Source organism: Schistocerca nitens, chromosome 4 (genome assembly GCF_023898315.1).
Source record: "Schistocerca nitens isolate TAMUIC-IGC-003100 chromosome 4, iqSchNite1.1, whole genome shotgun sequence".
NCBI classification, from domain to species: Eukaryota; Metazoa; Arthropoda; class Insecta; order Orthoptera; family Acrididae; genus Schistocerca; species Schistocerca nitens.
This window is the reverse complement of record NC_064617.1, coordinates 912,313,345-912,339,124: the sequence shown is the minus strand read 5'-3', so window position 1 is coordinate 912,339,124 and position 25,780 is coordinate 912,313,345. Positions and strand designations below refer to the sequence as shown.

The window sequence follows — 25,780 nt, the reverse complement described above, 5'->3', positions numbered from 1 at the left end:
CAAGGGGGAACGAGACGGGGGAAGAGCTGGTCACCTCGACGGCCGTGGAGGGCCAGGTTTCGAGGGAACAACGCTACAACCGGCGGGAGGCGGATCCTGCTCCATCGAGTCGTCGCCAGCTGCGGCCGCTGTCCCGGGTTGTGTAGGAGGGGCAGCATCATTTGCCGACGAGACGCCAGCAGAGCGCCTGGCAGCAGAGCGTCCCGGCGAAACTGAGGACGGCCGGGAGCAGCGACTCACGGATGGAGCGTCAGACGAAACGCGCCGGGGTGGAGAGGGGGATAGAGACTTCTTCTTGGAGGCCTTCTTGGAAGTCCGAGGAGGCACAGGGATGGTGGGCTGGACCCGAAGAAGGTCCTCATGCGCGGGGTCCGTTTTGGAACGCCGGACCTTGGAAGCTGGGGTCCGGAACGTTTCCCCGATGGACGCCTGAGAAGAGGATCGCTTCTCAGGCGGCGGCGGGAGGAGGGGGAGGGGGTGGCCCCTGGGGCAGAGGGGGCGGGGGCCGCGGGGGAGGAGGATTTGGAAGGGAGGGATTTTGGAGGCAGAGGCATAGACTCCGGATGGGGGGAGGAGGTGGAGGGGGGACAGGATAGGGGTGAGGATACTGTGGAAGGAGTGGACACGACTGAGGCAAACGAAGTGGTCAACGTCATGGGATGGAGGCGGTCATACTTCTTCCTGGCCTCAGAATAAGAGAGACGATCCAAAGTTTTGAGTTCTTGAATCTTCTTCTCCTTCTGATACGCGGGGCAGTCTAAGGATCTAGGCGAGTGGATGCCAGGACAATTAATGCACCGAGGTGGTGGGGTGCATGTATGTTCCTCACGAAGAGGACGTCCACAATCGCCACAAAGGGGCTCAGCCTCACACCGTGACGACATGTGCCCAAAGCGCAAACACTGAAAACAGCGCATAGGAGGCGGGATGTAAAGTCGCACGTCGCATCAGTAGCACATCACCTTTACCTTCTCGGGGAGAACGTCCTCCTCGAAGGCGAGGATAAAGGCCCCGGTGTCGATGCGACAGTCTTTGGGGCCGCGCTGGACTCGCCGGACGAAATGCACGCCTTGGCGCTCCAGGTTGGCCCTGAGCTCCTCATCAGATTGCAGCAGGAGGTCCCGATGAAAAATAACCCCCTGCGTCTTATTCAGTGCCAGATGCGGGACAATGGACACTGGGATGTCCCCTAGTCGGTCGCACGCCTGGAGCGCCGCCGACTGTGTGGCGGAGGACCCCGAACGCAGTTTACTAAGAGCCTCGATTTCCCCGAAGATGTCCTCGATGTGCTGGACAAAGAACATGGGCTTGGAGGTGGCGAACCTCCCCCCATCGGTCCGAGAACAGACTAAATAGCGGGGGAAGTACTTCGCCCCAAGCCGGCGGGCCTGTCCTTCCTCCCAGGGAGTGGCCAAGGGGGAAGGGGCAGGAGAACCAGAACCAGAGACAGTACCTTTCTTTTTAAAAGACTCGGCCGCAGAGCGACCCGATACATGTTGACGTTTCATCTGCGAAACGTCCGCCCCAATACCACCCACTCCGACCAGGGGCTCTCCCCACGGGCGCCACCCAGCCTCAGCAAGGGCCACCTGGCAGGATGACCGTTGCCGGGAGTCCTGATGCCCCAAGGAGACGGGCATCTACTCCTTGGCCGACGTGGGGAGGGTGCAGCTCAGGTATCGGCAGTACGATCTCTGTGTTGTCAGGGGGCTACAACCTAGAGGGTACATGACGACCCCACCACAACGGGCTGGCTACCGTGCTGGATTTCGGGTGCCATGGAAAGTCCATCATGATCGTAGGTGCAGATGGGGACGCACTATGGGCGTAACTTGTACAACCCATCAGGCGTTTAGGCCCAATTTGAGGAATAGTGGGTATGGTTACAACGCCGTTACAATGCTGAGTGCCAAGGTCTTAGTGCACTGAGGACCAGTGGTACACCACGTAAGGCGTCCTTCCCCAAAAGGCTCGTACTTCTGTAGAATTTTGAAAAATGGAGGTCAAACCCCAAGGGGGACCATCACATGGAAGGCCGAAATGGTTGAAACTCCTTTTAGTTGCCTCTTACGACAGCCAGGAATACCTCGGGCCTATTCTTACCCCGGACCCGCAGGGGGGGCCAGTCTGGATGTCAGTCTGTTTCTGCATTATGACAATGACTGCACTGTTTTCTGCTTACCCCCAATATATACCATCCACTGCTAGTGCTGCTGTCTTCGAGCGGTTACTGACTGCACGGTGATGTCAAACTTAGGTGATGGACAAATTAATGTGACTGGATCTTGTATATGACTAATTCCTCACAATTTCACATTTTTAGCACTAATACTATTGTTAACTGCAATCAATCTTTCACCCTCACACACACACACACACACACACACACACACACACACACACACTTTCTCCAATTGGAAATCTTACTTGAAGAATGGGACAATCTTGCAAGCCAACTTTTCTGCTGTTCGGAATCCTTGAGAGAAGAGCATAACTTCTGCAATTAACTGTCTGTCTGGCTTTGTCATTGCCAGTGAACGGAACAGTTTCTTCAGATTATCGGGGAGATTTGAACGACCAGCATAGCCTGGATTCATTGTAATAAATATGGCCATATCTGTAGACACACGTACTTGTTTGCCAACAAGTTCAACTGTTATACCTGGGGAAAAAAAAAAAGTGTGAAATTGCGCTCTAATGACTGCATCACCATACCATAGAAAGTAAATCATTTTACCTTAGAGGAACAAGAAAGGCTGAATTTGGAATAGGGGCACAGACTAGTAGTGGAACAATTGGTGAGAGATGGTTGGGCAGAGCAGATGGACTGTTAAGGGGAAGGAGCATAGAGGGTGAAGATTGGGGATGGGAGGGGAAGGGAATAGAGAGTGAGGAGTACGAATGGGAAGGGAAGAGGAGGGGGATTATGTGGGGGAGAGGAGGAGGCATGGAGTGAGAAGATGATGGAGAGGAACAGAGGGAGAAGAGGAGCATGTGGGGAAGGGGAGGGAGATTAGTAGGGTTATGTGTGGAGGAGAGGGCAGGTGTGTGTGTGTGTGTGTGTGTGTGTGTGTGTGTGTGTGTGTGTGTGTGTAGGGCAGGGAAGGAGGAAAAATGATGTGGGTGTGGAGGAGAGGAGTGGGGAAGAGAGGTGATCAAAGATTATGAGTAACAGTGTGGAGTAGTTGAGAAGTGTGGGTAGAGGAGGGTGTGTATGGCGAGGAATGGTAGAAGGCTGTGGAAGGAGAGGGTGTGTAACAGAGGGGACTCAGAGGGCAATAAAGAAGGACAGAAGAGAAATGGGTAAATAATATCATACAAGCTTCTGAAGAATGTAAATAAAAGTAGAAAATAAGGTTATCAGGAAAAGAATACAATTACAGCAAAAAATCATACAAACAAGATCTAAAAATATATCTGATGTTAGTAACGGCAGTAGCTTATCATCATGCAATACAACCACTTAACTCCCATTCTTTAAAGGATCAAACTGCCATTTATGAAACAGTTTCAAAAGTCTCATTACTTTTCAAATAAGTTAAAGTGTTAAATATTTGATGTGAAGCATGTAAGTAACAAAAGTTCAGAACAGGTAAAAAATTATGCTTAAAGTTTGTTGGAAGTCGCTCTCATTTTCAAACACTGGACATGTGAAGTCCAGATATTTGCACACTGTTGGTTAAACTGGCTCAGGACGAACACACAATTTCTAATTTTAATACTTGTCTTAGTGTGTGAAATGTTGAACATAAAATTATACTGCTTAATAAGCAGATTATGACAGAATTTTAAATTTTTAAATATTATCAATAACTAGGCGAAATATTGAAAATCAAATTTATGCTGCCCACTCTCGGACAATCTCTTCGTAAAAGACAGTGCGTTCATGCCTCAAAATCTGCAGTTTTCCACTTATCAGTACTGAGGCGAAATGACTACTTACTTCCTTCTTTCTTTCCATCCTGTGCAGATTTCAGTGCTTCTTGTATAGTTTGGACTTGCTGAGACACAGCAGACAACATACGTTCCTCCAGTCGATTGAATTCGTCAAAGCAGCCCCAGGCACCAACCTGACAAAGTCCTACAAAAATTCGACCCATAGCTTGGAAATCAAATGTCTCATCACAGTTGAACACTAGAACAAAACGACCAAGCTGGTGTCCAAGGGCTTTCACAGATTCCGTTTTGCCAGTTCCAGCAGGACCTGCAAGAAACAAACTGATTGAAAACAGACAGACAATTTCAACTGTACAGTAAACAAAGTAAATGAGAAGTGACAGTTTAGCACGAATGGCTACCAATTTTTCTTCATTATACAAACCCCCCCCCCCCCCACACACACACACACACACACACCATTAAACTTACATTTGTAGTTATTTACATTATTTTTACACAAGACTCAAACTTATACCATCATTGTACTTTGAATTTACAGCCACGAATTCTAACAGCAACCATATATCTTTTGTATCACAATGACGATTAATCAAAGTACTTTGATGTAAATGTCGAGAGAGATACACAGAGACAGACAGACAGACAGACAGAGAGAGAGAGAGAGAGAGAGAGAGAGAGAGAGAGAGAGATTTCAGCTTCTCTCTGTTCTTGAAATAATGTTTAACATCGAAATAATAAGGGCCAATACACACTTCACACTTAAAAGAAAAAAATAAGAATGTGGTATAATGGGTGCTTACCAAACGGAGAACCTCCAAGTCTAGCTTCCAAGGCTTGTGTCATTGTAAGGTAGCAACGATCAGTAAGTGGTGTCTGCACCAGCCGGTCTTGAACACCAAGATATTCAAACCCATAAAAGAACTTCGCATTGGCCATGTGAATTGTAAGCTGCTGTAAAACATCTGTTTGTCGAGGATCAAAATAGAAGCGCATCTGGCACAACCACTCAAATGCCTTTGGACCAGATACTCCCGTAGCAATTAGCCTTCTTGTGACTGTACGTTTGTGTACAAACTCATTTATCTGAGAAGTATTAAACAATCAGCATCAGTGAAATTATCAACAGATGGTAGCTTGAAAAGATCTCAGGAAATTCATACACTAATTCTGCACAACTTTCATAAACTACATTTGCACTTGTGCTGTTTCTGCTTTTAACAAGTGAGTTTCTCCTTACCAAATGTTCCAGTTTCTTTCTCCGCAGAGGTGGCTGCTCCTGCAAGACTGAGTCTGCAAGCACGTTAAGTGTCGTCTCAACTTGGCCAAGAACACGCTCCAGAGGTGCCATTCCCTGTTCAGGACTAGCACCTACTTGATGCAGTGCAGCCTCAACATCCTCGCTCCAGAGAATTTGTGCAGCCAAGATCACTATTTGAGCCTGAAAACAATATAAATGACAGCTCTCTACCTCTCTTTAATTATTGTAAAAATCTTAAGTAAAATCAATTATTACAATAAACATTATGGAATGGTTAACAACGTAAGGAAGTACCTTGATAACAAACGTCCTGCACTATTGTAACTAGTGTCTCTTATCACAAATTAAAAATGGCGTTACTGTTATTTTATAACTGAAAAATAAAAGGAAAGATGAAATTGGAGGTCAACATCATAATTTATGAACTGATGTTCTGAATATTTCGAATAAAGATGTCACAAATTGTGTGTGAGGCTTACTGTCAATCCAACTGTGTGTTTCATTAATTGGTAAGTATTCGAACCAAGTTTCTCCATTGTGATGCCAGTCAATTACTCTCAATTCAGTTCTTTGTTACGCATTCATTTGTCTTCCCTATGTTTTACGGACAGAGCCAATTTCATTTACTACATTCCAACATTCACTGAAAGGCATAGCAAGGAGAGACTAGTGCCATTTGTTTTATTAATTTAAAAAGTGTATTGTTTGTTCGATAATTTAACAGGTATTTTTCAGTCACTGCCTTACAGAAATGTAATTTTCTTATGGCCATGTTTCAAGGAGGAACCTTATAACAAAATCTGTGAATACGAGTTTCAGTGACTGCTAGCATTGTCATCAAGGGTGAGAAACTCCATTTCCCTCGACAATTATGGAGGTCCTCAAAATATCTGATCATCATTTGAATGTAGTTGGATTAATGTTTTATCAATGCCTTACATTTCTCTTGCATTGCTAATAGGTAGCGTACTGATTAATTTATTATTATAAAAAATAAAATTTTACTCATAGGAAATGATATTACACCTATCTGACAAAATATTCTTCACAAATGAAGGGCATGCTACATAATCTGAACGAAATTCACAATTATTTCAAAGGTTTACATATGTGCATACTCAATAAATTGTACAGTAAGAAAGGGGGAAAAAGGAAAAGGAAGCATTTTACTTAACACTCATGTGCTTGCAAAATAACTACTTAGTACTAATTATAAAAAATTATGTTCAAATAACAGCTTCTGTGAAATATGTAACAGAAGGTAAGGAATTACCTGATATTTGTCACACCAGTTCATGTAAGCTGATGGATCAATACCACCTTCTTTGAACTGCTTAATATCTTGCACAGCCTGGGCCAAAGATGATGCCAATGTCAATCTCATTTGGCTCTCCACTAATGTAAGCCACTCATTTATCTTTGGATGGTCCACTGTTGAAACTGGCTCCATGAACTTGACCTAAACAAGAAGAAAATTTAGTGCCGTGAATCTGGACCAGTTTTGTTAGTTTGTAAACAGTATTTTCATCTTCTATTTTCTCTTTGATGTGTGTATGTTGCTCTTTTTTAGTACAGCACCATAACAATCTAATAAGTTAACCACCATGAGCTTTGTAAACAGAATTGGCAACAACTGCAGTGTTAGTAACTTTATCATCCACAAATCTTTTTGTTTGTTTTTTGCCTAAGAATTTATCATTTGTCAAATAAGACAAAGGAAAAGTCACAGGGTGTCCATCCTAAGAGTCGTCAGGCACATTTTCTCTCATGTTTTGGCAGATATTTGCCATGTCAGTTTTGCAATGTGTAAATTGAGTTGTTGGAAACAAATATTGCACTTGATATCTTTTAAGCAATAGTTAGTGTTAATAGAAAGGGTCTGTTTCCCCTTTACAGACAACATGATTATTAAAGTGGGATATTACATGCCTATTCAGCCAAGCAGTTGAGTGCAATATTAATTTTATTGATGGGTATTAACAGAGACAGTAAAACATGAAGAATAACTTTCTGCAGTGTCTAAGTAGCTCTGCTGCATCGCATAACCAGTCAGCAAGGAAGGTTGCAAGCTGTCTGGCTTCCCTCCTTCCACTTATATACCAAATTCATCTGGCCCTTCTCACAACAGCCGATAGGCACGATTCTTCAGTTTCATCAAGTTAAAAGTCATAAGGTTACTTAATGCTGGGGAAAGTATTTTATAAATCTAAGGTGGCTGTCGGTCGAGGCTTTTAGTTCTATTCTAGAAATGTGTGACAACTGCTTAGTTCACACAGAACTCTGAAAACAACTGGAGAAATGTCACAGCATTCAGAGGCTTTGTTCTAACTTATGCATATCAAGGAGTCACCTGAAAGGCTCACCACACTCCCCTGTTAATCAAGCTAAGAAGGGGTTCGCAGTATTCAGAGGAGGAGGAGATTAGCGTTTAATGTCCTGTCGACAACGAGTTCGTTAAGAGACGGAGCACAAGCTCGGATTATGGAGGGATTGGGAAGGAAATCAGCCATGCCCTTTCAAAAGAACCACTCCAGCAATTGCCTGAAACGATGTAGGGAAATCACAGAAAACCAAATTCAGGATGGCCAGGGACAGGTTTGAACCGTCGTCGTCCTAAATGTGCGCAGTATTCAGCACAGTACAGCTCTGTAGAAGGCTGAGAGTGGTGGTGAGAGATTGGAATGTCTTGGAATGTCTGGGAATATGGGGTGGGAAGAGGAGCCTCACGGAGTTATTGTCATGTAGGTTAGGATTCCAGAAACTAGAAAGTGTACAAAAATCACTGATTCACCAATCTTCTACTGACATCAGATGGTGGTAAACTGGTGAGAAAGATGTGCTCTGATTGGGCCACATCTGGAGACCTGTGATGGGAATTTATTAAACACGGCAATTTTCAAGCTACTGGAGGAAAACAGGAACGTTTTTCCTGATTAGCAGCTGCGGCCGGAATGGCGGAAACAACAGAATTGGGGGCAGTGACACATGAAGATAGACACACTTAGTGTGGATGTGAAAGGTGAAAGGTCACTGGTTTAAGATGTCGAGGGCTGACTTCAAACATCGGATGGGACTTCACAGTGTCTGAGCCCTGACTAGCAAGATTCTGTTTCTTCTTATGTGACTATGCACAGATGGCTTACTGCCACAGCAGACTGGTGAGAATATGTAGGGGCACCAGTGATAGGTGGGTACTGATGTTTGCAAAAGGGATGTACCATTGCCATAGTGCTCTTAATCCTGGTTCTAGAGATAGTATCAGTTTCATTTATTATTCATTCAAAAACTGGTGTAATTAAAATATTTGGTGGGTTTATTCGTACTGGGTGCAGCTAGGATATTGTAGTGCTCTCCTCAGTTGCTTCATACCTTTATTACAATAAATTTTTCTAATAGTAATGTGACGGTGTCTTATGCTATGTCATTGCTTTTAATATAATAAAATATCTATTTAATTTTATTTTTATTTTAAGCACCTTGTAGTTTCCTTCATTTCACCACCACCACCACCACCACCACCACCACCACCCACCACCACCACTGCCACTTTTCGTTCTGTAGGATTTCATAGCAATTCCTCACCTTGGGATTCCACATTAGGGTCATTTTTGCAATAGCATCTCTGTTGGGCAATTAAAATTTAACATTTGGTAATAGGGAGTGTGACAGGGTCTGGGCAGCACCATCATTCCAGTACTAGTTCACAATCATACGCCATGGGGTTTTGCAATTACAGGCCACGGCACTGCCCAGTTGCTGCTGGATTAGAGGTTGTTCATGTTTTAATGTCGCTCTTAATACATATCTACACCACACTACTCTATTGAATGGACACACAAAATTTTGCTAGCGGAATCATTTTGTTTCTAGAGGGGAAACAAGGAGATGCTCTCTGTTGACACTGGGCATCGCATGAAAGACATGACAAGCAGCTTTTACTTGGGCTGACTCCAGCTACATACTGCAAAAACAAAACTGAGTATCTGCTGAAAGATCAGAGAAAACTCATTTGTTGATTCTTAGGAGGGACGCCCAATATACAGGGTGTCCCAAAATAATGTACACACTCTTTGAAACAGAATCTCTCTTTAATTAAAGGAGACAGAAATACAATTTTTATGGGTAATAATTTAGAAGGTGGTGAAAAACATAACAATGCTTTCTTTTGTTTCAGGGTTGTCAGCAAACATGGCGTTAACCAACCCCCATGAACCATGGACCTTGCCGTTGGTGGGGAGGCTTGCGTGCCTCAGCGATACAGATAGCCGTACCGTAGGTACAACCACAACGGAGGGTTATCTGTTGAGAGGCCAGACAAACGTGTGGTTCCTGAAGAGGGGCAGCAGCCTTTTCAGTAGTTGCAAGGGCAACAGTCTGGATGATTGACTGATCTGGCCTTGTAACAATAACCAAAACGGCCTTGCTGTGCTGGTACTGCGAACGGCTGAAAGCTAGGGGAAACTACGGCCGTAATTTTTCCCGTGGGCATGCAGCTCTACTGTATGATTAAATGATGATGGCGTCCTCTTGGGTAAAATATTCCGGAGGTAAAATAGTCCCCCATTCGGATCTCCGGGCGGGGACTACTCAAGAGGATGTCGTTATCAGGAGAAAGAAAACTGGCGTTCTACGGATCGGAGCGTGGAATGTCAGATCCCTTAATCGGGCAGGTAGGTTAGAAAATTTGAAAAGGGAAATGGATAGGTTAAAGTTAGATATAGTGGGAATTAGTGAAGTTCGGTGGCAGGAGGAACAAGACTTCTGGTCAGGTGACCACAGGGTTATAAACACAAAGTCAAATAGGGGTAATGCAGGAGTAGGTTTAATAATGAATAGGAAAATAGGAACGCAGGTAAGCTACTACAAACAGCTTAGTGAACGCATTATTGTGGCCAAGATAGATATGAAGCCCACACCTACTACAGTAGTACAAGTTTATATGCCAACTAGCTCTGCAGATGACGAAGAAATTGAAGAAATGTATGATGAAATAAAAGAAATTATTCAGATAGTGAAGGGAGATGAAAATTTAATAGTCATGGGTGACTGGAATTCGTCAGTAGGAAAAGGGAGAGAAGGAAACATAGTAGGTGAATATGGATTGGGGCTAAGAAATGAAAGAGGAAGCCGCCTGGTAGAATTTTGCACAGAGCACAACTTAATCATAGCTAACACTTGGTTTAAGAATCATGATAGAAGGTTGTATACATGGAAGAACCCTGGAGATACTAAAAGGTATCAGATAGATTATATAATGGTAAGACAGAGATTTAGGAACCAGGTTTTAAATTGTAAGACATTTCCAGGGGCAGATGTGGACTCTGACCACAATCTATTGGTTATGACCTGTAGATTAAAACTGAAGAAACTGCAAAAAGGTGGGAATTTAAGGAGATGGGACCTGGATAAACTGAAAGAACCAGAGATTGTACAGAGTTTCAGGGAGAGCATAAGGGAACAATTGACAGGAATGGGGGAAAGAAATACAGTAGAAGAAGAATGGGTAGCTTTGAGGGATGAAGTAGTGAAGGCAGCAGAAGATCAAGTAGGTAAAAAGACGAGGGCTAGTAGAAGTCCTTGGGTAACAGAAGAAATATTGAATTTAATTGATGAAAGGAGAAAATATAAAAATGCAGTAAATGAAGCAGGCAAAAAGGAATACAAACGTCTCAAAAATGAGATCGACAGGAAGTGCAAAATGGCTAAGCAGGGATGGCTAGAGGACAAATGTAAGGATGTAGAGGCTTATCTCACTAGGGGTAAGATAGATACTGCCTACAGGAAAATTAAAGAGACCTTTGGAGATAAGAGAACCACTTTTATGAACATCAAGAGCTCAGATGGAAACCCAGTTCTAAGCAAAGAAGGGAAAGCAGAAAGGTGGAAGGAGTATATAGAGGGTCTATACAAGGGCGATGTACTTGAGGACAATATTATGGAAATGGAAGAGGATGTAGATGAAGATGAAATGGGAGATACGATACTGCGTGAAGAGTTTCACAGAGCACTGAAAGACCTGAGTCGAAACAAGGCCCCCGGAGTAGACAACATTCCATCGGAACTACTGACGGCCTTGGGAGAGCCAGTCCTGACAAAACTCTACCATCTGGTGAGCAAGATGTATCAGACAGGCGAAATTCCCTCAGACTTCAAGAAGAATATAATAATTCCAATCCCAAAGAAAGTAGGTGTTGACAGATGTGAGAATTACCAAACAATCAGTTTAATAAGCCACAGCTGCAAAATACTAACACGAATTCTTTACAGACGAATGGAAAAACTAGTAGAAGCCAACCTTGGGGAAGATCAGTTTGGATTCCGTAGAAATACTGGAACACGTGAGGCAATACTGACCTTCTGACTTATCTTAGAAGAAAGATTAAGGAAAGGCAAACCTACGTTTCTAGCTTTTGTAGACTTGGAGAAAGCTTTTGACAATGTTGACTGGAATACTCCCTTTCAAATTCTGAAGGTGGCAGGGGTAAAATACAGGGAGCGAAAGGCTATTTACAATTTGTACAGAAACCAGATGGCTGTTATAAGAGTCGAGGGACATGAAAGTGAAGCAGTGGTTGGGAAGGGAGTAAGACAGGGTTGTAGCCTCTCCCCGATGTTATTCAATCTGTATACTGAGCAAGCAGTAAAGGAAACAAAAGAAAAATTCGGAGTAGGTATTAAAATCCATGGAGAAGAAATAAAAACTTTGAGGTTCGCCGATGACATTGTAATTCTGTCAGAGACGGCAAAGGACTTGGAAGAGCAGTTGAACAGAATGGACAGTGTCTTGAAAGGAGGGCATAAGATGAACATCAACAAAAGCAAAACAAGGATAATGGAATGTAGTCGAATTAAGTCGGGTGATGTTGAGGGTATTAGATTAGGAAATGAGACACTTAAAGTAGTAAAGGAGTTTTGCTATTTGGGGAGCAAAATAACTGATGATGGTCGAAGTAGAGAGGATATAAAATGTAGACTGGCAATGGCAAGGAAAGCGTTTCTGAAGAAGAGTATAGATTTAAGTTTCAGGAAGTCATTTCTGAAAGTATTTGTATGGAGTGTAGCCATGTATGGAAGTGAAACATGGACGGTAAATAGTTTGGACAAGAAGAGAATAGAAGCTTTCGAAATGTGGTGCTACAGAAGAATGCTGAAGATTAGATGGGTAGATCACATAACTAATGAGGAGGTACTGAGTAGGATTGGGGAGAAGAGGAGTTTGTGGCACAACTTGACCAGAAGAAGGGACCGGTTGGTAGGACATGTTCTGAGGCATCAAGGGATCACCAGTTTAGTATTGGAGGGCAGTGTGGAGGGTAAAAATCGTACGGGGGAGACCAAGAGATGAATACACTAAGGAGATTCAGAAGGATGTAGGTTGCAGTAGGTACTGGGAGATGAAGAAGCTTGCGCAGGATAGAGTAGCATGGAGAGCTGCATCAAACCAGTCTCAGGACTGAAGACCACAACAACAACAACAACAACAACAACAACAACAACAATGGCATTACCATTTAAACAACGAAAATGGGTGCTTAAGTGTTACTGGAAAACAGAGAATGTGAGTGTGGTACGCCAAAGTTGGAGAGTTGAATTTAGAACACCAGCACTGACAAGAATAACAATTACAAGAATCAGAGATAAATTTGAAGTCGAAGGAATAGTGTACAACATGAAGAAGGGACATAGCCGACAAAAGAGAAGTTCAACAGACAATGAGAGTGTTGATGCAGTAATCCAGGCACACACGCATGATCCCCGAAAAAATCTGTGAGGCAATACTCTTGAGAGGCTGGGATCTGCAGCAGCAGTGTCAATAAAATAAACTTTAAGCAATACATTCCAAGACTTTTCCATCCTCTTTAACGAGGATAATCCTGATAGGTGAAGCAAATTTTGTGAGTTCATTAACAGATACGACGAAGAGCAACATTTCCAAGATCAAATTCTTTGGTCAGATGAAGTGACATTTAAACTTGATGGAACAATTAACCACCATAACTGCGTGTACTGGGCCAGGGAGAATCTATACTAACTAAGCAAAGGCATGTTAATCTACTAGGAATAGCAGTGTAGTGTGGTCTGTCTTCTAGAGGGTTAATCGGGCTATACTACTTTGACAACACTGTCATGGGCGAATCGTACTTGGGAATGTTGGAAATGATACCTCCAGGGCTTAGCATTGTGTTTGGAAATGAAGAATATTACTTTCAACAGGATGGGGCACTACATCACTTTCACCTGAACATGAGGGCATTTCTCAATCTCACTATTTTGAAGTAATAGGTTTAACATCAGAAGAGGCACCAATGTTAGCACTGAATAGGGGATCATGGAGGAATTTTATAAGGGGGCTATGCTCCAGACTGAACGCTGAAAGGCATAATCAGTCTTAAATGATGATGACACTTCCTACCACATGAATAGGATGAAGAGGTAGTGTGGAGTACCCCGTTCAATCTTCAGATTTAACTCTTCTAGATTTCTTTCTGTGGGGTACTCTCAAGAACACAGTTTACACTGCAAGACCACACACACACACACACACACACACACACACACACACACACACGATGATCTTAGAGACCAAATTGAGCATGCCTGTGATGCTATTCCATTGGAAACAATAGAGTTGGCATGTCGTTAAGTCGTTGTCGATGGTGTACTGCGATGGATAGACACCAGTTTGAACATTTAACACCTCACGTCTGGCCATGAGGCACCAAACACCATTAAAACTGTATTTCTAACGCCTTTCATTAAAGAGATGTTCAGTTTCAAAGAATGTATCCATTATTCTGGGACACCCTGTATTTGCTACAGATCTCCTAAACATTAGAAGCAAAAATCAGAAACTTCTTGTTATGTAATTCACATGAATGGCTTTAAATTATTAAGGAAATGATATTAGAACTATAAAAGAAAACTGTATGAAACACTAAGTACCTCTTCTCCCTCTCGTGATGCAATTCCGGTGATGACAGTGTTGTCTTCATTCAAAAGTATGGCAGCTACACCAGCAAACATTTTTTTGAAATGTTTCTGCAAACGAGCTACATTTTTGCTGTTTCCTATGATCTCTAGAAGATCTTCATCACCCACAAAATAGAACCTAAACATTAATAAAATACAATAAAATGAAATGAAATTATTGTAAATCTTAAGTCTTGTTCTCTAAAACGATAGTTTATAAATCTAAAAATTTTCATACTAAAAAAAATGTTACTGAAAGATAGACAAAATTTTGGTTAAATTTTTATACCAGTACTATAAATGCAACTCACCTTGGGAAAGAAGTTCTTTCCCTTTCAAGGTACTCTCCCAGGGCTTTCTGTATTTTTCCCAAAAGATCTGCCAATCGCTCAAGGGATCTCTGCACACCAGGTATGTTGAGGACATCCATAACCATGGGAGACTTTGTCACTTTCTTCATCAAGCCCAAGAACTCTGAACTGGAAACAGAAAAATCAATAGTCAAAATACCGGAACACAAGCAGAAGAAGGTACCATTTCTTTTTTCCTATAAGAAAAATTGTTACTTTAAAGTGATTATCACTTTATACAGCAAGATGATGAACATTTGGAAATGATGCAACAAAAAACGGTTCAAATGGCTCTGAGCACTATGGGACTTAACTTCTGAGGTCATCAGTCCCCTAGGAAACTACTTAAACCTAACTAACCTAGGGACATCACACACATCCATGCCTGAGGCAGGATTCGAACCTGCACCCGCAGTGGTCGCGCGGTTCCAGACTGTAGCGCCTAGAATCACTCTGCCACTGCGGCCGGCAATGATGCGACATTCCTATATTTTGAAAATCAATCCTAACAACCATAAACAACAAGTCTATCAGCATGCAAACGTGGCTCTAAGTAACAATCTGTCAGAAGTAAAGGAACTTTGTCCCAGGATCTTCAGTTCTCATTACATTCGATATAAAGGAAACACTTTTATTATAAAGAGCATAATTTTAAGATTCCTATCAGTGTTTTCTTAAACCCATACAAATAGATTTCACTGGTGTAATAGCAAGTAGTACATTCTGTACTTTTTGTGTTTAAATAAAAGTTTGTGCAACCATTACAATAATGGGCTGCAAAAATGTCATACAATAAGATCTGTTGTACGATATATGAGGTACAGTTGAGGTTTGAACTACCACTTCGGAAAAACACTTCTGTACTTTATTGTATCCTGTAAAAATAACATTCATTAATGGAAAATATTGGAACAACAGTTTGAATTAGATAATTACGACTCATCACTTCTCCTCCTCCTCCTCTTCCTCCTACCTCCCCCCCCCCCCCCCCCAAATTATGTTTTAATAACCTTTCACGAGTTTTAGCCTCTTCAACAGGTTTCCTCTTTTCTGCTCTTTCCAGCACAGTTCTCCACCATTCTCCAACTACGAAAGATTTTTATATCTTATTTCACATCGCCTACCCACTGCTTTCATGGGCTTCCTCTTTGTCTTCTTCCAGTTGGCCTCCACTCAAAAACTTTTCAGTTGTTAGCCTCCTAAGGACATGTCCAAACCAGGTTATTCTCCCACTTTTTACTGTTCTTACAATGCCAGCTTCTTATATGAGGCGATCCAGCTCAGTGTTCATTCTGGATCTCCAGATCCTGAATTTTCCCATAGACCTTGCGCAGAATCCTGCGTTCAAATATCCTGAGCTGCTGCTGATCAGCACTCATTAGTGCCCATATTTCACATCTAAAGGTTATAACTGGTCTGACCATGACCTTATAAACTGGAAGTTACAGTTGTTTATTTAATAACCTAGAGGCCAACAATTTCTTAAGCATGTGGAACTATCTATTACCACTTAGAATGCACTGTTTTATTTTATGTGACATGGAAATTGTCCTATTAATATTAGGTACCAGATAAAGTTGAGTACATATTCAAAATTGAAATCAATTGCTGATAGTTTATCCAAAAATTCATATATTTAGTCTTCTTTTTGTTAATACAAATGCCTCGAGGTAGTGTGGCTTCTTTCAGCTGACCCAGTGTTCTCTCTAGCGAAACTCTTCCACTAATAATTGCTACATCAGCATATGCACATATCTGGGTTGACTTTGTTCCTATGTAACCACATATCTGAAGTTTCTGAATGACTGCTTCACAAGTTAGATTAAAAAGCACTGCAGAAAGGACATCCACTTGTCCGACTCATTTACTAATACTGAACCATTTACTGAGGTCTTCATCACTCACACTATGGTCTTGGGACCAGCCAACATTGGCAGATAAGTAAAACATACTTTGATGGTATACCACTCTGCCCTATCAAGACTATCAAAGGCACTATTCATCACACGGGATGTTGAAATTTAAATGTGCCTGTCTGGTGGCCAATGCCTCCTTTGTATGTTGGGTAACAATCTATCCTACCTAATTTATATTTTTGTTATACCATCCTTGATCTTCCATTGGTCAATTTCACATTAAGGGAAATAGTGTGCTGTACAGAACATATTATTTGTAAATGGAAACAATATTCACTCGTGATTCACAAGCCTTTCATACTTTTCTATTATATCTTCCAAAGTTGGTTCTCAATGACAAAATACTCTAATACTTGTGACATCTCTAATTTTGTTTTAAATTAAACTAATCACAACTTTACACATACTTGCATTCATCACAGTATTCCCTTTAACTGTTCTCCAACTTAGCTTCACATTCTCTCCAAATCCTCGTCTATTGGGAAAAGTATGCAGTTCTCCCAGTTTGTTTACTTTATCACAATTCTCTGATTATTATGATGGAATAGAAGCAAAGCACTGGACATTTAAAGTCTTCAAGGAGAGTACACTAGATTTTAAAAAACAAATACTGAAGAGTCATTTTTCCACTAATTGATAATACATACCTGATGCTTTGGAAACGAGATGTTTCAACAGGGAGCAACACTTTAATATCTGCGCTGCCTGAGAATATTCCCTCCAAATACACCCACCGTCTCTGCACATCAATCCACACATCAAACAGTGCATTTATACGATTCAATTTTTCTTCCCAAGTAAGTGCTTCCTCTTCGAACACCTGTTGGAAGACACATCACCATATGAGAGACACACAAAGTAAGGAACTACTCTAGATCAGTTAGTTAAATAGGAGACATCTAGCAAAAACTGTTGTCCTAATATTACCACTACTTCCCTCGATTTCAGACATCATTTGATAGGATACTGAACTTTACCTCCACACAACAGTAAACCAACCAAGAATAAATGTATTTATTGACAACAGATACAAATAAAATTTCTTAATTAGTTAAGTGCCAAGCTGGTAACCAAATGGTGCCTATTTAAATTGCAGAAGACCCACTCTATTCGTTGTGTGATTCTCTCTATTTTTTTCCGTAAATAAGAAAAAAAGATGAAGGTGCAAGTTCCACCACCTTATAGATTCTTCCCAGCGACTGTGTTTCATTTAACTAAACTTGCCAGAGTAGAGCTAGCACATTCAACATCTGTGCTAGTGACATCCTAATGAAACATCAGTTCACATGTGTATTAGCAGTTTCAGAATTCATTAATACTGTATCTTTCTTCTTAACTATTTACAACCACAAAGTGAAATAGTGATTGAATATAGAAAGCTTCTACTCCTAACAAATTTAGAAACTGGAGCCGGCCTGCACAGAAAGAACAAGCTGCAAGAAACATCTGAATTTGCTGGCACTTCAATTGGCAGTCAAAAAGTTAATGTATGATATGTCTATGAAACACTGACAATTTCATAACCAACTGTTAATGTATTTTAATAACATTCTTACATTAGTGTACATTCAAAATGAAAAGTAATATTTTAACCACCTCTTTATCTGTCTCTCATATACCAAAACATAGGAAAGATTGTACCCTATTTGGCATAATTAAAAATACTGTAACCTAACTAAACATAAAATACAGAAAGAGATAACCATATAGCAGTAGATTTGCACAAAAGAGAGCTTAAAACTTCCAAATTAGCTGTTTCGTCAGAGCTGTACAAAAATGTATGGTTTGTTAAAAAAAAAAAAAAAAAAAAGAGAGGTTACCAACAAAAAAAGTTACACTTAATGACAATATCAGTTCATTCATAAGCCATGTTATCCCTACTGACCCAGCGCACACAGAGTGGAAGAGATGTCTGTAAAATCCGGAGTCTGACATATGGTGTTTAAGTAGAAGAAAATAGATACAACAATACTCAAACTTTATTTGGTAAGAGGCTGGCAAATTCAATGCTTAGAATCAACCTTTGTTTTGTGTATAGTTTTCCATTGGACAGGTGATTTGCAAGTGGGCATAGCATCATAAGGAATGTCCCAAGTATAGCTACACTGCTACACCCAAGGATAGTCTAATGAAATCATTAGAAAAATCAATACAAACTACAAAATGATTTAGATAACATACCTGTATGGTGAAAAAAGTGGCAACTGATTCTGGACAGTAAAAAGTGTGAGGCCCTCCACATGAGTACACGATGACTGACAAATTGAAAGGTCGTCAATTTAACAGAATACCTAGAGATTTCAATTACAAACAGCTTAAATTGGAACCATCACAAAGAAAGATTTCATGAGGAAAACCAACCAGACTCTTTTATTGGTGGGACACTTAGAAGTGGAAAAAATCATCTAAAGAGACTGTCTAAATTACACTAGTCCAACCTCTACTAAAGTATTGCTGCACAGTGCGAGATGCTTATATTAGTACATCACAATTACGTAATTTAATACCTATTTTACATTATCAATTTAAGGTTTCACACTTTTTTTCATATTTTCGTAAAAAGAATACATTTCGTAGGTGCGAATTTTGGACTAGGATTTGTTTATGTTGTGATATACTCTAAGTTCCGTGATTATTTCAATAAAGTAAAGTTTGTGTTGCTATATGCTATCCATTTTATTCTCTAGTAAGTAGCCGAAGTGAAAAGTTTATATAGTGTAGGCTTAGTTCTTTGTTTACCTTTTTTTTCGTCATGTAAACAATACAGATTATATCGTTTTTGTTTCTCCAGAAGTTTTGAATTGGTATCCGAACTTTAGGCCTAAACTTTCTAGGAAATTTAATATATTACTTGAATAGTGTATGAAGTTATAGGATTGTTAGTTACGGGGTGTGATGTGAAGGTTGTTTCAGTTTCTTTCATGTAGGTAATTGTAATAATATGGGAATTGGGGAAATAAACAAGGCTCATTGGTTGTGTAGGATTTGCTGTAGAGGTAGGAAGATAATGGAATAGGTGGTGAAGATTGCTGCCCTTCAGGCAGAACTAGATAAAGTTAAACAAGATCTGGAAAGGTTAATGGGGAGAGAAGGGAAAAGAGAGGTGGGAAGTGACAACAGGTTATACAAGTAATAGGACGTTCTCAGACAGTGTGATTGTGAATGTGGGAAACAGGTTTGATCTGTTGTCACAGTTGGAAACTGATGAGCCACAAACAGATGTAGGTGTGGGACAGGAGAAATGTTCAAAAAGTGTTTGATAAGTAAGAAGTCAGAAAAAGCTGTGAAGAACAATTAAGTTTTGTTGTTAGTTCACATGGTAAAGGTCTTGGCCAGCTGTTGCAGGATGAACTAGGGTCAGGTTACCAGGTCACAAGTTTTTTTAAACCTAGAGCAAGTCTGGGTAGGTGGTAGAGGATGTAGGTTCACTCTGCAAAGACGTCATAAAGGAAGACACCATGGTAATGGTGGGTGGGGCACGCAACAGCATAGATAGGAACCCTAATTATTCAATTGAGAGTGACCTGGTAAAGATAGCTTCAGCAACGAGACATACTGGTGTTCGGCTTGTGTATGTTCTGAGGCACCATGACTGGCCTCATTTAAACTCTCCTGTTAGGAGAGTTAATTTAGAGGTGGAATGGCTGCTTGGATCGGGTATGGGGTCTCATATCAGTGTGGTTCCTGTGGACTATCAGCAGGTGGGACAGGCATGGCCTCCACCTCAACAGGAAAGGGAAGGGAAGGGAAGGGAAAACTAACTGGGTTAATAGCAAATAACTTAAGGGGGGCACTGTCACAAGTGGTAAAGTACCAGCGGTTACGAGTGACAGATCAGCAGTTCTTTTAGGGTAGAGAGGGCAGAAAAAAAAGATGTTCAGAGACAGGCTGAAAATGACATTCATATTGATAAAACAGGCAGCCACAAAGCAAATTTTAATGTAGACAATTCATGCAGACAGCCTCTGATCAAAACTAGAGATACTCAAAAATTGTCAGAAAAATTAGGTTCATCCAGTTATAATTCAGCCAGCGCACAAAATCAGTTATCGGTATTGCATCAGAATATCAGAGGATTAAGGGGGTAAGCTTAATGAGATGTTATTTGTGTTGAAGATTTAGAGTTGAGCAAACCAGTAGATATAATCTGCCTCTCTGGACATCATGTGACCACTCATATAGGTATGTTAAATGTTACACAAGTTAGCTTCCTAATTCTGGAGAGAAAATTTGGAGAAAGGAGGAGTTGCCACATTTGTCTGAAACTGTTAATTTCAAGAATACTAAAATTAATAAATTTTGCTCAGAGCAGCACTTAGAAGCTTGTGCAACAGTAGTAGTAATAAGTTCTTTATAATAGTGGGTATATACAGAGCACCTTCAGGAAAATCTGGAAGCTCTGTTGTCTCATCTCATGGTAAAAAATAGGGAAATAGTGGTTGCTGGTGATTTTAATGTGGATTTATTGAAAAGATCTGTCAGTGAACAATTATTGCAGTCACTAACACTATCATTCAATTTAGTTCCTACTGTGAACTTTGCTACTAGGATACATAAATCCTCTGAGACAGCTATTGATAATATCTTTGTAGATAAATCTAGGGAAGAAAGTCGTATCACAAAACCAATAGTAAATAGGCTATCTGATCATGACATGCAACATCTTGTGTTAAATGTTGAAACTTGTCAGGATAAAAAAAATCTATTAATCTGAGTACCGGATGGTAATAAATAAGTCAAAAATTGAGAAATTCAGGAAATTGCTCAAAGATTGGTTGGTTGGTTTGTTGGGGGAAAGAGACCAGACAGCGAGGTCATCGGTCTCATCAGATGAGGGAAGGATGGGGAAGGAAGTCGGCCGTGCCCTTTGAAAGGAACCATCCCGGCATTTGCCTGGAGCGATTTAGGGAAATCACGGAAAACCTAAATCATGATGGCCGGACGCGGGATTGAACCGTCGTCCTCCCAAATGCGAATTGCTCAAAGAAATGAAATGGATAGATGTTTAGAATACTTCTGACTCAAATGGAAAATACAAATCATTCATTAATAAAGTTACCTCCACTTTTGAAAATTGTTTTCCTCTAAAGGTAACTCAAATCACACACAAATCAAAAAAATAATCAGTGGATTACACAAGGAATAAAGATATCATGTGGGAAAAGAAGAAGACCGTATCTACTATCTAGCAACAGCTCCAATGTTAGAATTGTAATGCGTTACAAAGAATACAGCAAAATATTGAAGCAAGTAATCCAGAAATCAAAGCAGCATTATTATGAAAAAAGATAATTACATCAGGCAACAAAACAAAAACTGTAGGATATAGTGAAGACAGAGACAGATGGGGCCAAAAAGGAAGAGGAACAGATAGCTCTAAAAATAAATGAAACTTTGGTAACAAGTGCATGTAATGCTGCAAACCTCTTAAACAAGTACTTCATTTCTGTTACTGACAGCTTGGGGTTATAAGGTTCGGTGAACACTGCAACGGGGTATCCGAGACCAGTCTTTAAAAGTAACTTCAGTAAAATGGAAATGACACTCATGTCTCCTAAAGTAGCAGCATCCATCATAAAATCCTTAAAATCTAAGTATTCCATTGGATATGATAACAAATCAACAAAGTTAATCATGCTCATGCGAGTTGAGTTCTATCTTAAGTTATTTGTGTAATCAATCTCTTATCACCAGAACATTTCCAGACTGGCTAAAATATGCTGAAGTTAAGCCTTGCAACAAGAAAGGGGATAAAGAGATCCCATCAAACTATTGAGCAATTTCACTTTAGCTGGCTTTCCCAAAAATATTGGAAAGGTGGTGTTGAAGCGTCTCCTTAACCATCTGACTGCAAATAATATATTGTCCAAGTCACAGTTTGGATTTATTAACAGTTCTGATACAGAGAAAGCTATTTACACTTACAGTGAGAATGAACTTAATTCATTAGATAATAAATTAGAGGCTACTGGCATTTTCTGTGAGCAGTCATAAGCATTTGATTGTGTGAACCACAGCATTCTCTTAATTAAATTAGAATATAATGTTGTCACCGGCAATGCTGCAAAATAGTTTGAGTCTTATCTATCTAACAGGAAACAATGGGTGTCATGAAATACATGTGCAGTACGCAGTTAGTCTTCATCTGACCAGGAATTAATTACATGTGGCATTCCTCAAACTTCCATCTTGGGTCCATTGCTTTTTCATGTGTACATTAATGACCTCTCATCTGCTATATTGCCAAATGCTAAGTTTGTTTTGTTTGCAGATGATACAAACATTGCAATAAGTAGCAAGTCAAGTACAGATTTAGAAATAGCTGCTAACCAAAATTTTCACTAACATTAATAAATGGTTTAAAGCTAATTCACTGTCATTAAACTTTGGAAGACCCACTATCTGCAGTTCAGAACCTGTAAGAGATTTCTTTCCAGTGTGTGTATAACATATGAAGACATGCAGATCAAAGAGGTTAACAGTGTTAAATTTCTGGGATTACAACTTGATAACAAATTCAGTTGGGAAGGGCATACCACAGAATTGCTTAAGCACCTAAACAAGTCTGTATTTGCAGTGAGAATGTGTCCGATGTAGGAGATACTTTGCTTTCTTCATGCTACTAAGTCATATAGGATCATTTTCTGGGGCAACTCATCAAACTGAGCAAAAGTTTTTAGGGTACAAAAGCATGTGATAAGAATCATTTGTGGTGTAAATTCAAGAACATCATGTAGAAACCTGTTGAAGGAACTTTGTATTCTAACTACTGCTTCTCAGTATATTTATTCCTTAATGAAATTTGTTGCAAGTAATACATTTCTATTTTCAACCAATAGCTCAATACATAGTATCAATACTAGGAATAAGAACAATCTACATAAAGACCTAAAATCAGTTACCTTGGTCCAAAAAGAGGTCCAATATTCAGGAACACACATTTTCAATAAATTGCCAGCAACCATTAAAAACTTGATTTCAGATAAAGCACAGTTTAAACAGAGTTTGAAAGACTTTTTGATAGGCAACTCCTCCGACTCTATAAATGAATATTTTAACAGAGACTGTTAAGCCAGCTTAAGTAAAAATATCTGTTAAGATTTCAGTTTTGATAGCACTTGGGTCACAAGTCAAGATTAGGTATTTTGTGTATGATAAATTTATTAATAGTGCATAACAATTGTTTCATTCTGACAGCATGTTAATTCTGTAAATATTAGTTGTTCCAGTTTACCACATTGTATTCGCCTGTTTCGACAATCTCCTAACAAATGATCAGGGTAATAAGTAATATATTCAATTGTTTCTTGTTTTTACGTTATACTTTCTGACAAGTTCCACACCCATGAGAATCCTCTCATTTTTTGGGTCTATGGAACGAAAACTGAATCTAATCTAATCAAATCGAATCTTTATAAAAATTAATTGCTGAATAGACATATGAATGAATAGAAGGAAACAAATGAACTGACAAAACAAGGGTTGTGAAGTTTAAAACCCAGTTCAAATCACAGACAATGATTTGTGGTGGCCTCTTAGTATCACCAAATATAGTGCATCATGTTAATGACACTTCCCAGACAACTCACACAAAAATATTTACAAAAAGCCACCCTAAACTGCTGCAGAGTGATCCACTTATTAGGTTCAGCAATACATGCCTCCATCAACAGATCAATTTGTTTGCAACTACAGGAGGAATATGTCTACCTCAAGTAACTTATATTTTATAAGTATATTATCCAGACACCACCATGTTTCTTAGGTTGAGAGACCCCATGTATGGTCATTCTTTTGTTTCCCTAAAAGCCGTCACCACAGCACTTACCAAAGTCATCTGCACTCTGAACAAATATAATACGGTATTAGTACGAATAAGGAACCCTTTACGTTTTTAGATATTGGTCATACAGAAGTAGGGGGACTGTAAGGAAAAGCCCAAACCACTGCAATAAAACACACGGTTGGATAACTCATTTTGTGATATTTTTAAAATAACTGTCATAGCAGTAGCAGTATATTGTTTTAACACATTACCTTATAATAAGGTGACAGCTTCATGGCTGCAACAGAATTTATGTGTTCTTTGACTTTGTTGAAGAGATCATCCCATCCTCTGATGAGACGGCACTTGTTCTGATAGTTTATCAGATCCAGTTCATAATTCTGCCATGATTCTCGAACCTAAGTATTTTAGAACATTTATCAGTCAGTCTTTTTTATTTTTATTACAAAAGAGAAAAAAATACAATAAAGGTGGCACTGAATTTAGCAATGATTGAAAAATATTTATGATACATATTAATCACACTGCCTGGCCTCTCGAATCAACCTTACATACCTTAACAGACACCCAAATTACTATGATTATACTTGGATTATTTAATTAGATTTCTACATAAATCAAGGAATGTTTTAAAGTTACAAATACTTTTGCTCTAGGTACCTTCAGCTGCATTCCACACTGTTTGAATTTCCTGGCAATTGTATAATGAGAAATTACACAAACTATTATTAAGAATAAACATGAAAAATGCGTGAATAATAATTTGTGACAAAGTCTAAAAGAAAGTAATCAAACTGAAGGTATTATACAGTGAAGATCAAAACGTGTCTTCTTATCATTCCGAGGGCGTAGCAAGACAGATCCCCAACAAGGACACAGGCAGAGGGGACACAAAAACTAACCAGCAAAGAAACGAAGAGTAATGGTTTCAGAATAACATTAACCTGGAGAGGTACACAAGTTCCCCTAATCCTCGTGCTGCGTTCTTCTTCCCACAAGAAGCAGCCTATCCCTCCGACTGCAAGTAAAAGCTTGCTGTAATTACAGGTCATTCTGTCCCAGTAGCATTATCGAACAGTATCTATTATTAATTAGATGGCAATGGTGCACTTCTCTCACAAAGTTGCCAACTTACTTTTATCAATGTGGCTCTTACTGTTTCTTTGCTACGATATTTGAGGATCCCAGAGGTCAGCGAACGGGTGCAGAGGCAAATAAGCTATCTGACTGAAGGTTTCCAATTTTTGTCACTTTCTGCTGACTGAAGACAGTTTGACACAGAGTGCTTCAAAGTATTTAACAGAATAATGAATGTAACGCAAAATAAATTTCTCTCGTATAGTACCATTTCAATGCCTCAATTGTAAGTTCTGTACCTTATACTGCAAAATGTGCAGATGATTTTGGTACAAAATACAACAGAGATATTGATGAAGCACAACTTGTTAACAAACTAGCTACTTTCAAGTTCCACGTGAAGAAACTGACTAACACTGACACGAATTCCCATTTGGATTGAAGGGTTTTTTCCCTAAGTATGGTTTAATAGATGCTCATCCAAACATCGAAATACCTTTGAAGATATTTAAAACAATGTCAG

At 40.0% G+C, this 25,780-nt stretch overlaps 1 protein-coding gene across 3 annotated transcripts in view; it reads right to left on the bottom strand.

Annotated features, from left to right (window-relative positions):
- LOC126253491 (dynein heavy chain, cytoplasmic) overlaps positions 1-25,780 on the bottom strand; it is a 237,472-nt gene that overhangs the window by 127,473 nt on the left and 84,219 nt on the right. For all 3 annotated transcript variants that reach the window (XM_049954865.1, XM_049954866.1, XM_049954867.1), the window contains 9 exons: positions 24,432-24,578; positions 17,042-17,214; positions 14,440-14,607; positions 14,102-14,267; positions 6,432-6,617; positions 5,138-5,338; positions 4,701-4,983; positions 3,944-4,204; positions 2,428-2,662 (listed from right to left, as the gene is read on the bottom strand). In XM_049954865.1, the coding sequence (XP_049810822.1) occupies positions 2,428-2,662; positions 3,944-4,204; positions 4,701-4,983; positions 5,138-5,338; positions 6,432-6,617; positions 14,102-14,267; positions 14,440-14,607; positions 17,042-17,214; positions 24,432-24,578 (1,820 nt within the window). The remainder of the gene's footprint in view (positions 1-2,427; positions 2,663-3,943; positions 4,205-4,700; positions 4,984-5,137; positions 5,339-6,431; positions 6,618-14,101; positions 14,268-14,439; positions 14,608-17,041; positions 17,215-24,431; positions 24,579-25,780) is intronic.